The 13,752-nt window shown below is 36.5% G+C and overlaps 2 protein-coding genes across 2 annotated transcripts in view; both read right to left on the bottom strand.

The window, feature by feature from the left end:
- The window catches only part of LOC123364039 (LIM zinc-binding domain-containing Nebulette), a 400,792-nt gene that overhangs the window by 98,420 nt on the left and 288,620 nt on the right, over positions 1-13,752 (bottom strand). The window lies entirely within an intron of this gene.
- The window catches only part of LOC123364040 (nebulette-like), a 113,164-nt gene that overhangs the window by 19,753 nt on the left and 79,659 nt on the right, over positions 1-13,752 (bottom strand). The window contains exons 3-5 of the mRNA XM_045005757.1: positions 11,964-12,068; positions 7,960-8,070; positions 469-579 (exon numbers count right to left, since the gene is read on the bottom strand). Of these exons, the coding sequence (XP_044861692.1) occupies positions 469-579; positions 7,960-8,070; positions 11,964-12,068 (327 nt within the window). The remainder of the gene's footprint in view (positions 1-468; positions 580-7,959; positions 8,071-11,963; positions 12,069-13,752) is intronic.

Raw genomic sequence — 13,752 nt, forward strand, 5'->3', positions numbered from 1 at the left:
TTTTTCTACCCACTCTAAAAACAACAAAACTTTCACAGAGGTGTATGAAAATTGACATTCAAAGACGTTGAAGCCATTCTGTGTTTTGCATAAACAGTTATACGCTGTTTTAAAGTATAAAATATGCAAATATAGATTCAGGGAACTTTTCTTTAAAACAAATTTAAAAACTAATGGCATAATAGATAACTCCTCCTCTATCATCTAGCATAAAAATAGGTACTTAAAAATCCTTTGATGCTTAACCTACACACATGCACACACACAGAGGTTATGCTCCTAGTGATTTTTAAATACTATTTTTACTTTACTTTACATATTTTATGTAAAAATAGATAGATAGATAGATTTTGAAAGCTAAATAAAACCACATGGAACACTGAAATATAACATGAACATTTTATATAGAATAAACAGACACGACCACTACTGAAACAATGTAATAAATTAAGAGAAAAGAGTACTTACATTACTCTGGTGTTTATTGACTTCCATGGCATGCTTAACATCTGGGGGCTCCATCATATGTGCATAATCTGATGTCCCTTTTTCAGTATCATGTTTCTGTTTGTAGAGTACCTTAACAAGCAATATAGATAAAGACAGATATAATAGCAGGATTCATTTTAAAAGGATAATACTTAAATTTACTAATCACTATTTTGAAGGAAAATGACACTAGCTTGAATTTATGAACTAGTTTGCTTAATTTTGTAGTAGAAATTAAGCCAAAACAAGCAATCCTACAGCTTCCATAGTAGTGCATGTGTTTATATATATATACACACCCACCAAACATGTGAAAAGCTTACATTATACCTATTATTAACATAAGCTTTTATGCTTACATTTAGAAAATGTACCAGGTTTTGATGCCTGAAGAGGAAACAAGCATCAAAGAGATGTGTTTTCAAACAGCTCTCTGGAGCAAGCATTAAAATAATCCATGAGAAAACAGCAAATACTAAAACAATAAGGTTGAAAGTTGATCAGGAGAAAGATGATTTGAAACTAAAATCCTCAATACAAAGAAGATAACACCCTAACATTCTTGAGAAAATAGCACCTGAGAACACTGCCTGGACTATTTAAATATATGATATTGGAAATCTGTGGAAATATCCTATCTTGGCTATTTGCAAGGCACCAGGATTCTATAGGAGAGCCACAGATCAAGCACCCAAGGGGATATAAAGGACCCACACTGGCTATATAGTGTAACAAGAAGATCCACAGATCAAAGATAAATGTGAAAAGTAGATTTTTTGTAATATTACTATATTAATGCAAATCTAAAACATGGAAAACATGAAATGTGCCATATTTCTATAGGATGTAAAACCAAAGATGGCTTTGTACTTAGAAAACAACAAGAAAAAAACAGATAAAATTTATAGCAAAACGAAAATCTGAACCACTATCTTGTTATATTGTCTATTACATTTTGCGGCGGCAAAGCAAGTAGCCCCTAACAAGACTATAGTAGCACTCTACTTTTGTAATCTGCTATCAAAAGGTATAAAATCTGCTATACAGATACAGAAATATTTTCTCTCTACCCCTCCCTCACAGGGAGTCACTTTCATGGTGTTTCCAACTCTAGAAGTATGAAAAATAAGTCCCAAGATTGCTTCCAAAATAGGATCATCCACTTTGTACCATCCACTTTGCTGGTTCAGCATTTAATTTTTTATACTGAAATGTTGGTTGCAGCTCCAAAGCTACCAATGTGAGGAACTGTATGTTAATTGCACTAAAGCATCCAGTCGTTTTTGTGAAAACAAAGCTTTTTCAGTAGCTCAGTGGAAGTGTATTTGGCTTGCAACTCGACAGCTGTGTTCTTTATAATCTCCTTTCTCAGTGTTCTTCATTTAACTTAATTACGTAATAATGTAATATTTTATTTTGCAAGGTGTAGAATCACAGAATTATTTTTCATTGGAACAAGTCAAAAGTTCATGTAATGTAATCTACCCACCTGGAGTGCAAAGAGATCCTATATCCATAAGCTATTTCCCATAATATGGATAATCAAGTTTGGAAGATTTCTAGAAAAGGCAATTTCACCAATATTCTTGGAAACATGTTATTTATCTACAGTAAGTTATCTTGTGTTTATAAATTTCTTCTTATTTTATATACATTTTCTATGCTGTGGCATACTAGTATTTATTTTTAAACATTAGTATATAGCACAATAAATGTGCTGTACATAAGAATGGCCTTACTGGGTCAGACCAAAGGTGCATCCAGCCCAGTATCCTGTCTGCCAACAGTGGCCAATGCCAGGTGCCCCAGAAGGAGTGAACCTAACACATAATGATCAAGTGATCTCTCTCCTGCCATCCATCTCCACCCTCTGACAAACAGAGACTAGGGACACCATTCCTTTTCCCATCCTGGCTAACAGCCCTTAATGGACTTAACCTCCATGAATTTATCTAGTTCTATTTTAAACCCTGTTATAGCCCTAGCCTTCACAACCTCCTCAGGCAAGGAGTTCCACAGGTTGACTGTGCGGTGTGTAAAGAAGAACTTCCTTTTATTTGTTTTAAACCCTGCTGCCCATTAATTTCATTTGGTGGCCCCTAGTTCTTATATTATGGGAACAAGTAAATAACTTTTCCTTATTCACTTTCTCCACACCACTCATGATTTTATATACCTCTGTCATCTCCCCCCTTAGTCTCCTCTTTTCCAACCTGAAAAGTCCTAGCCTCTTTAATCTTTCCTCATATGGGACCCGTTCCAAACCCCTAATCATTTTAGTTGCCCTTCTCTTAAGATGTGGGTGTATCATGGATTTATATAAGGGCAATAAGATATTCTCCGTCTTATTCTCTATCCCCTTTTTAATGATTCCTAACATCGTGTTTGCTTTTTTGACTGCCACTGCACACTGCGTGGACATCTTCAGAGAACTATCCACAGAAAGATTAAAGATTACAAGTCCTTCAAACAGCCTTAACTCTGCTCTATGCAATAACAATACATTATGATGAATGCATTTTAGTGTTTGTGCCAGAGATTAAACTGATTTGTATGGATAAAATAAGTCTTAGCTCTCTCTCCTCCCCAACCATGGTATCAATATAGGACAGAGTCAAGATTGTTTTGGTACCTTGACTATGCACTTCCATACTTAACATATTTAGTTTTCTTTCAAGTTAACTCTGAATTTCCTGAGTTACTAATGCTTGTTTTTGTATAATTACAACATTTTAAAATAATTTTTACCTTTACATTTATCATTAAGTTACTGATATGAACCCTCAACCTTAACTCCAATTTAATCTAGTGTTATTGTTTTTGGTTTTTTGTTGTTGTTGGGTTTTCTGTTTTCGATCTAGGAATATATATAAAATGTGCATGCAGTAGTAGAGAAAATGGCATGTAATATGTACATGAAATAATTATGTTACCAGATATGCTTTTGAATACAGAATTATAACTAATAGCCAGCTGGGCTATTAATATTTGCTGCTTTTCAAGCAGAGAGGAAATTATGGACACAACATACTTCACCATAACAAAAGCATTAAGAATCATACGTGACAGTTTAACGTTGTGTAATATGGGTACCAATCATAAAATTGAAGGGTAACTTTTACAAACTTGTATGTTAGTTTTGGTCTCAATAAATTACTTTACAATAGTGCAGTAAAGCTAAAGAAACCACTTACAGTACATCTTAAAGTAACAGGAGGGCTCTGTTTATTAGAAAGAAATTAAGTCAATGATCTATGACTCTCCTGGAAGTCGAACATGGGACTTAAGATTCACTTGATTCATCATCATCATCAAAAACAAGCAGAAAATATTGTTAAACATACATATATATTAACTGCTTCAGATGCTGTAACAACTGCTCAAAAGAAGAAAATTAAACTGTCTGCTGTCATGCTCTAATCTTCAATTTGCTTTGGATAAGGAATAACCAGAGCAATTTTTTCTCATGGTAGAAACAAAGTGATGGAATGTGTACAATCTTTTATGATGTTCCTTACATAATTTCCTTCCTCACGCCATTTGAAATGCTTTATCTGTATGTGGTACCTTCTTAAAATAATGTTGGGGGGCCTCAGAATTGTTTTTCAGAGTTGAAAAAGACAAGGCACAAAACTAGAGTTCATTGGGAATTTTCCAGTGGAAAATGCCATTTTTGTAAAATCAAAATGTTCTGTGGGAAAATTCCATTTTGCTAGAAAATGTCTATTTTTCCAATGGGAAAGTCAAAATGATGGCTCCCTGGTTGCTCGCCTGGAAGGCTCATCTCAATTCCACTTTCTGCCTGTAGGGAGAAAGTAATATTAATAAGAACCTTCTAGATGGACAGCCAACAAGCCAAAACATTCTGTTTCATCTCCCCCCAAATGAAAATTTTCTGGAAATCCCTTCCCATTAAAATTTCACATTTTTTACTTTTTTTCCAATTCAAGAAGGAAAAGTTTTCAAAAATTCTAAAATTTTGCATGAATGGATTTCCATTCTCCAGGTATTGAGAAACAAAGAGTAAAAAGGGTTATTATAAAAGCTAACAAAGCTAGTCACATTTGTGCCTTCACTGTACATCACACAGGGAAGCAAAAGTATAAATACAGCCAAAACTGAACAGCAAGCACAGAAGCATAGCAGAACATATAATCATGCCCTCTCTTGAGTATGGTAGAACCTCCTCCATATAAATATTATGTGACTGGAACTCTACACGGTGAAATCTGGCCCCACTAAAGTCAATAGGAGTTTTGTCAGTGACTTCAGTTGAGCCAGGCTTTCCCCCACAGAGTTCAGGGGAAGGTGATTATAGGTGGGGAGTGGCCTCTCTAGGTGCCACTGTCCTGTCTGAAACCAAGGAATTTTCCATGCAACTTCCCCAAGTAGTCTCTGGCCCCCTTAAAATGCTAGGCAAATGATCCTAATTATCACTGGCAGCGTTTAAATTGTGTAAAATTTATAATCAACCCCCTGTCATGGTCCAACAATCATCTCCTTCAGAAAGAGAGCATGGATTTTCCGCCCTGTTTGTAACAGTCCTTCCACAAGACAAATGGTAGCACAACAGCCAGTGAACCCTCCCTCCCATTCCCCATCTTAGATTGTCCCTTGAAGAAAATGACAACCTACTAAACTATAACCCCACTGATGGAGGAGCAGCAAATATCATCCTACCATCACTGAACTGAAGCTTAAAATCTTTGTATTTGCTTCCTAGATATCACAGTGATAGACATAATATAGATTAGATTTGGATACTGTAAAGAAGATTTTCCAGGAAAGAATCCCTCAGTAGTTCCTTCAAAGCAATTTTAAATTCAGCTCTGTAGTAACCACCCACCTCTTCTTCCCCTTTTGGGGATAATGTCTTGAAAACTCTGAGTTGAAACTTTATTTAAATTATTTTACCACCTTCTCAAGTTTTTCTATAGGATGGGTTGATTTACACCACAAGTTGGAAAAATGTATCAGAAGTCTTCGACTTTATGGTCTGTTATGATTTATAATGTGTGTACACTTAAAAGGGGATGTTATAAACTTCAAAGGAAGCACTGGTGATATAGCATGGCACCTACTGTATTGCATATCTATCTATTTAGGAATATTGGGTGGCTGGGCAAAATCTTCAATAAATGTTATCTGAAAAGGGCAGCCCTATTCATTTTTTAGTGATTTTTTTTCCTGACTCAAATGTTTTTATTTTTAGTCTCAGATCTTTTCCTTAACATCACTGGTGTGTAAGAGAACATGATTTCATACATGAAATATGAAAACATAATTACTGTACAATATTCTCATTTGGAATGGATCTAGGAGCAAGTTCCATGGCAAACTAGTTAACTGATGCTTTATAAATCAAACCAAGTGTTTTAAAAGCATTATACAATTTTGTTACTTTATCACTATTACAATCTATAATTTATGTCAACTGCTACTATAATCAGAGAGACAAGGTGAGTAATATCTTCTGTGTAAGCTCAAAGGCTTGTCTTTCTCACCAACAGAAGTTGGACCAATAAAAGATATTATCTCACCCACCTTGTGTCTCTAATATCCTGGGACCAACATGACTACAACAACACTACTTGGTCTTATAATCAATCATGTTATAATGACATGTCATGTTGATGTCATTTTAGTTACTGGTCTGAATTAACTTACTGCACTAAGTATTCTGTTTCAAACTACTAGAGGTAAAATATAATTCGCATTAATACATTTGTTTATTACAGGCATGACTGATATATTGCCACCATTGTGGAGTTTTCAATGCTGACTTGATAATTAAGTTTTTACAAAGCAAAACCTATTTTCTCCATCTAATTTCAGATTTCAGTGTTTCCTTTTACTATGAACATTTTCTTTTATTTGCAAAAGGAATGGTTACAGTCTTTAAAGTACTTCCATAGAACATCAGCATGTTTAATGATTGACTTATTGTATGTAATATGGAATAGGCAGTGTGGTTTTGCTTCATAGACTCACAGAATCATAGGGTTGGAAGAGACATCAGGAGGTCATCTAGTTCAACCCCCTGCTCAAAGCAGGATCAACTCCAACTAAATCATCCCAGCCAGGGCTTTGTCAATCTGGGCCTTAAAAACCTCTAAGGAAGGAGATTCCACCACCTCCCTAGGTAACCCATTCCAGTGCTTCACCACCCTCCTAGTGAAATAGTGTTTCCCAATAGCCAACCTAGACCTCCCCCACTGCAACTTGAGACCATTGCTTCTTGTTCTGTCATCTGCCATCACTGAGAACAGCCGAGCCCCATCCTCTTTGGAACCTGCCTTCAGGTAGTTGAAGGCTGCATCATGTTTCGTATGCTTTTTGCTTTTGCTGGTCTAGTAGGTCTCTAAAGAGTCTCAAAAACATGTTTAAGATAGAAAGGGGGTGGGGGGGGAAAGAAATACCTAAAATGTGCAAATACCTGGTGGGTAGACAATATTAGTTCAACATATCCATTTAATGCAGTGGTTCTCAAACTTTTTTACTGGTGACCTCTTTCACATAGCAAGCCTCTGAGTGCAATGCCCCCTTATAAATTAAAAACACTTTTTAATATATTTAACACCATTATAAATGCTGGAGGCAAAATGGGGTTTGGGGTGGAGGCTGACAGCTCATGACCCCCCATGTAATAACCTCACAACCCCCTGAGGGGTCCCAACCCCCAGTTTGAGAACCCCTGATTTAATGGATGAGTTCAAAACCAACTTCTTGCTATTTAGACTTGTGAAATTCCATCAAGAAAAATGTGTGGCTTTCTACCCTCAATGACACAACTGGACAGGAGAAAGCACTAAAAATATACTGCAGGGAACAATTGAGCTTTGGCAAAAAAAATGGAGTAAATAATGAAGTCAGGCCTTCTATCTCAAACTGGTAGGAATCTGATGAATAACACTAATTTTCAAAAGTGCCAAACATTCGCAATTTCAAATGAAATCAATAGGAGCTGTGGGTTCTCAGCACCTCTGAAAATCAGACCACTATATGTTTAGGCTCAGCAAAGAATCCTGTGGCACCTTATAGACTAACAGACGTTTTGCAGCATGAGCTTTCGTGGGTGAATACCTATGTTTAGGCTGTGAGTTTATCAGCAAGTAGTTACAATGCCAATATGACACTTGGATCATGCAGATTGCAACATAATTTTGATTTGTCTTATTTTACATACATTATGCAGAAGCATCTTATGAAATAATTAATGTATGCACTGATGAATGACTTATTGATTTTTCAAATGCTATTTACTAAACATAATGAGCCAGATCTTCAGCTGGTGTAAAATGCAGTACCGCCATTAAAGTCAATGGAGCTATGCCAATATACACTAGCTGAGAAATGGACCCTGTGAATCATATATGTAATAAAATATCTGTTTAAAGCTACTGGGGTTAGTAGTGTTCTGTTGCATAATTAATCTGTAAAATCTAAAAATAATTGTTTTTTAAACTTTACCTTGCTCTGAAGCTGAGTAACTTCTCTTGCAAACACACTGTCAATTGTGGCTGGCATCTGCTTATACAGAGAATTGGAAAGGTCTTTTTTAGCAGATCCTTTGTACTTTGCCTAGAAAGAAAAAAAAGAAAAAAAAGCAGAAATTATTTCAAAGAGATTCACATAGTAACTAAACAAATCATTTTGTTTTACTTTGAAATAAAACAGTACAAAAGAACATTTTACTGGAAAAGATCTAGATAAGTCTTATAGAGTAATTTAAGAATACACATTTATTTTCAAATCACTTTATATTTCAGATTAGTGGCTATAATCCATGAATCACTGTAATGTACTTGATAGTTAAATTGAAGGAAACCTTGAATGAGGCAAGCAAGGTCAGCAAAAAAAATCTGTCACTTACTATTCACTTCTTGATCCAAAAAGCAAAATTATCTACATATTTTCAGTTTTCTGGAGTTTTGCACATTGTGTTCAGTGGAGAAACAAACAATGGAACACTGAGACATTCAATAAGAGGCAGTAATTAATTTTTATTGGCGAATACAAGAATATGAAGACAACAATTTGTTTATTCATTGCTACTTAAGATTTCTATGTCACATACTGTTTTAAAATTTCTTGTTATTTCTCCTGTGTTTTCACTACCATTCAAAACTAGCATTTTCTAAGCATCATTACAAAAGCACAGAACACCCAATGGCAACTTTCTCACAGCAGAGTCTTGTGATGCAAGCCAGAAGCATAGTACAGAATAGTTGGTTTGCTTCTGTTTTTGTCTCTGAAGCTAAGTATGTCAGAAGCATGAATTTTAAATTCATAAAACAATGTTAGATACTATCTTTAAAAGTAATCACTGATATCAGGAGTATGCCATCTTAAATGCATTATCATATTTAATTGATGTGCACCAACTGGACCATGTCTAATTATTTATTATTCTGGTTATTCCCATGAAAAATATTTTTTAAAATTCTGCTAGAGAATTCGTTTCTCCCAGATTTTTTTGAGAGTTGAAAAAAGATGCCAAAATACAATATTAAAAATACCTACATTCTCCAACAAAGTCTACAGAACACTAGAGGTCAGCAATTTACAATCTTAGTCAGCTATCACTATCGTATTCAACCACTGCAACAAATATGTGCTAAACAGCACTCTAAAAAACTTCTGAAACAAAAAGCAATTTTTTTTTACTTTTGTTATATATTAAATCTGTAAGTGTTCTTTTATTAACAATCAGCAACAGCTAGTAGCTGTTTGATACCAGACAAAATAGCACATAACAACAGCTTCACATATATTTGGCTTCTATAGGCTGTATGATGTCTTATCTCAGTTATGACATTTATGTTTGTGAATGAGAACATTCAGAATAACTCCATTATGTTTCAAATGTGGCCCATAATAGTTATTGTGAGTTATCCTACCTATTCCTGACACATGAAGATAAATGTCAGTAAAGCAGCAAACATATGCTTTTATATTTGATCTAGACTTACAACTAATCAGTACTGAAGTTTCAGAGAAAATATATGGAATGTATGTGAATTATATAAAAATCTCAGATCAGATATGAAAACTGGACACAGTTCATTATATACAAAACATGGGGAAACTGAGGCACCCAGAGGTTAAGTGACTTTGCCACAGTCACACAGAGAGTGAGTGGCAGAACCAGAAATGGTAACCAGATCTTTTGATTCTCAGTAATATGCTCGCTCCTTTTTGTAAGGCTCCCTTCCGAGTTTTCACTCTCTACCCCCAAAACAGACAAATATACATTCATGCAACAACATGCCTTCAGGAACATTTCTTCCTAGTGCCAGGACATGAGTAGTTGTCAGTAAGTGGTGGTCTAATCAATTCTGAAATCTATATTTTTGGCTCAATAGCACCTTGCATATATGTGTGTATGCATGCATACATCTACAGACTCACACAGACTGAAAAATGTACCTAACACTCACTGGCCCAAGAACTGAACCTACTTGCCAGAGTGAAAAATACGCCACTCCCTGACACAAGTAACACACTCTCCCCGAAATGTAAAGAAATAAAATACTGTCAGAATTAAGACATTACTTCGGTTGATGAACTCCAAAAGAATAAACCCTTTAAAACAGGTTCTGTGGTATGTTTAAAAAGTTTCTTTATGAAAAACTGAATAGGTTGGGCAGGGACAAGGAGGAGAGAGACTGAGGAAAAAACAAGGGGGTGGAGAGTGAAAAAAATTAAATTAAAAAAGTGGGGAGTTCAGAAGGGGTGAAATTAACTCCCCATCCCAGGAACAATGAGAGGCTCCCACTCTCTCATATCAGCCTACGGACTGGAACAGCCATAGCTCCTGCACACCAGTGACTGGCTGGCCATTTGTGCTACCCTGTGCAGATTAAAAGAGGAGCTTTCTATGGCATGTAAGGGGGGACTACGTGGCAACTTCATCCATGGTCCTTCTCCCCACCCCAAGTAGCATGGAGGGACCTTGCACAGGTACTCCACATTCCAAATAAATTTTGTTCTATATGTATAGTAAGAATTATAAAAAATTGTACTCGTGTTTGAGTTAAGATAGAAAACTTTTCCACCGTGAGTTCAAATGTGTCCCATAATAGTTATAGTGTGCAGTTAAGAGTTGATGTTCATTTATTTGGTCTAGTAAGTATGGAAAATAGGAACTGGAGTCAGTATACTTGGAAAAAGAATAGGAGTACTTGTGGCACCTTAGAGACTAACAAATTTATTTGAGCATAAGCTTTCTTACTATATGTTCCATTCTATGCATCCGATGAAGTGGGCTGTAGCCCACAAAAGCTTATACGCAAATAAATTTGTTAGTCTCTAAGGTGCCACAAGTATTCCTGTTCTTTTTGCTGATACAGACTAACACGGCTGCTACTCTGAAAACTGTCAATATACTTGGAGTTTATTACAAGGTATGCGACTATATGGTCTTATGCAAAGCCACTAGGGAGGAAAGATGGCCTTGTGGTTAAGACAATGGACTAGGATTTGGGTTCAATTCCCAGCTCAGCACAAACTTCCTGGGTGACCTTGAGCAAGCCACGTACCTGATCCGTGCCTTAGTTCTCCACTTGTAAGATAATATTTCCTATCATCCCTTTCTTATTCTTTGTTTGCTATTCAGAGTGTAAGCTCCTCAAGGCAGGGACTATCTATTTCTATGTATCTGCATAGGACCTAGCACAATGGAGCCCTAGTCATTACTGTAATACTGTAATAGTACATCCATCTGTGAAAGGGAGTGTAACAGGGGAGTCTGCCACTTCAAGGGCTGAGGTGGGGGACAGGGAGCAACTGGCACTGTTCTGGAGGGAAGCTCAGCAGGCAGGTGCAGGGAATCAGCTGACCCAGGAGGACAGCAGCTAATGATTGGGTCTGATTCCCACTGGAGGATATCACTGAAGAGCCCAACTCCATGAGGGAACCTGAGACCAGGAGACAGCTGAGCGCACAGTCTCCTGTGGCTGCAGCAGAAGGCTTCAAGAGGGTACGTCCAGGGAGGTCCAGACCCTTTAGTTACTGGAGGCTAGAGGGTCCCACAATTTCAGTCAAGACCAGGACAACTGCTTTTCTAATTGTTCTATATTTCTTTTTGTTTTGAGCTGGAGAATAAACAGAGCCCCGGGGTAAGGCCATAAACAAAACCAAGCATGGTTGGTTGATTGTCCCAGGCTAATGAGCAGGTCCATCAGCTCACAGGGGATAATATCTACTCTCACAGAACTATTTACATTTAATGTTTGTCAAATGATGTGGGGTCCTAGAAGAAAGGTATTATACAATTCTAAATTACCATTGCACACTTAAACTGCATACAGTAGTGACACTGCTATAACCCACTAAAACTTGTGGATTCTCTTGCTATTTGATATAAATAGACTGCCCAATCCGCCCCCTCAAGAATCACAATATTCAGCTTAATGCGCTTTTTTCTTGGTAACCAAGTACTGAAGAATATTCTGCAATCTTTTATATCTTACCTCAGAAATAAAAGCACTCATATTTTTCACATGTTTTAACTGAGGGGTGTCAGATACAAATGTGAACTTGCCTTTAGATTTTTCATACTCTTCTTTATAGTGGATCTACAAAGAGAAAAAATTAATTTAAATTGACCCTAAAAATAGAAACAGACAAAGGTTACCTTTTTAGATTTATTCTACTCATTCAGACAGAACACTAAAATACTGTGCCAAGTGGATTGTAAACACCACATCGTGTAACAAAGTAAGCCACAGAGAAAAAACACTTGGGTAATGTGAAATAGAGGAGACCTACAACAGCAAGATCAAGTTATAACAGAAACTCCAACTTTAGCACCTAGATGATGTAAAAAAAATAAATCACAAAATCTTTGCTATGACATGAAAAACACAGGGTTATTTGTTATACCTACAGTGTATTGTCACACACTACTTGCAATTCCTGTAGTATCTTTAAAGAAAGGGGGTATTGAAGATAGAGTTTTATCTCCCTGATTTCACATCAAAATTATTAAAAACAGGCTCTAAATTTCTATACACAAATCTTGCAAATACAAAATCTTCATTTTCCCACAGCACATGCAATTACAGTTTTTATGTATTCAAGATCCATGAATAAATTCTATGGGGCAGGTTTCAAAATGTTGTCCCCAAAGTCTCTAGCATTTGAAGTCAAGGTCTTCTAGATAGCTGTGTAGTGCAGGTCTCAGACTCTTCTTGAAGGCAGAAAAAAAAATTCATAAGCTCATTCCTAAAGTCTTTTCCACACACATAGGAGATCATTTTTGCTACGAAGGTAGGGTGGAGGGTGACAAAACAAAGCAATGGATCCTCTTTCCCTAAAGTAGTTATTTTAGAAACCCAACAAAAATAAAGTCTCAACTCATACTTTCCTGTGAGAAACCACCACATCATAGGCTTTATCGGGATATAGATGACTAATGAATATTTATGTTATTGTTGCTGTGATCTGAGTTAATGTTTTGTGTTACAGTGTGATTGCAAGGAATGTGTATGGTGTTACTGAATATGCTGGCGGTGAATGGGACAGAATATGTTAGTGAAGATGGTGAATGTAACGTGTAAGGATTAAGGTACATTTAAAGAAGGATAGCTTAACTGAACTTTCCTTGTTTTTAAAGAAGTGTGTGGGTAGGTATTCCCCTTAAGCAACCTTAACTGATTGAAGTTTCTTTCAATACTGGTATCGATATGGTTCAATGTAAAGTAAATTATTTAGACTTAAGCTCTTCTGTTCATCATCTGTTCTCATCTTTCTAACCTCATTTTCACATTCTGCACTGTAGCACCTTGCATTTATGCACTGACGACTTGCTGACAGAAGCAACACAGCCTGAGCAATAGAAAATGAAAATTTTCTTACCCCATAATTTCTGTTAGTAGCATCTCCCACAATTCTCTTATATCTGCTCCCCTTCACTCTGCAATTTCCAGAGGCAGTTCAAAACTGTTGCACAGCATGTGCTGGCCATGTCTCCTTCTCCCGCTTGCCACCACATGAGTCATTCTAAAACTCGTGTACAGATATTAACATCATCATCAAATGCTAACTCATTAACTATGTACAGCAGGGAACTGTCTGCACAGTAATTGTCCAACTAAAAAGCTGACCCCTTGGCTAATGAGCCATTAGGAAGGGTGAAACTGCTTCTAGCAGAAAGGACATTTTCAGGTAAGAAATATTCAATGATGTAGTCTGTGACGCTGGCAGGACAGATGCCAGCTCTTGCCAAGACTGCAGACATTTGCTAAAGACTAACAAACT

The sequence above is a fragment of the Mauremys mutica genome, chromosome 2 (assembly GCF_020497125.1).
Source record: "Mauremys mutica isolate MM-2020 ecotype Southern chromosome 2, ASM2049712v1, whole genome shotgun sequence".
Taxonomy (NCBI): domain Eukaryota; kingdom Metazoa; phylum Chordata; order Testudines; family Geoemydidae; genus Mauremys; species Mauremys mutica.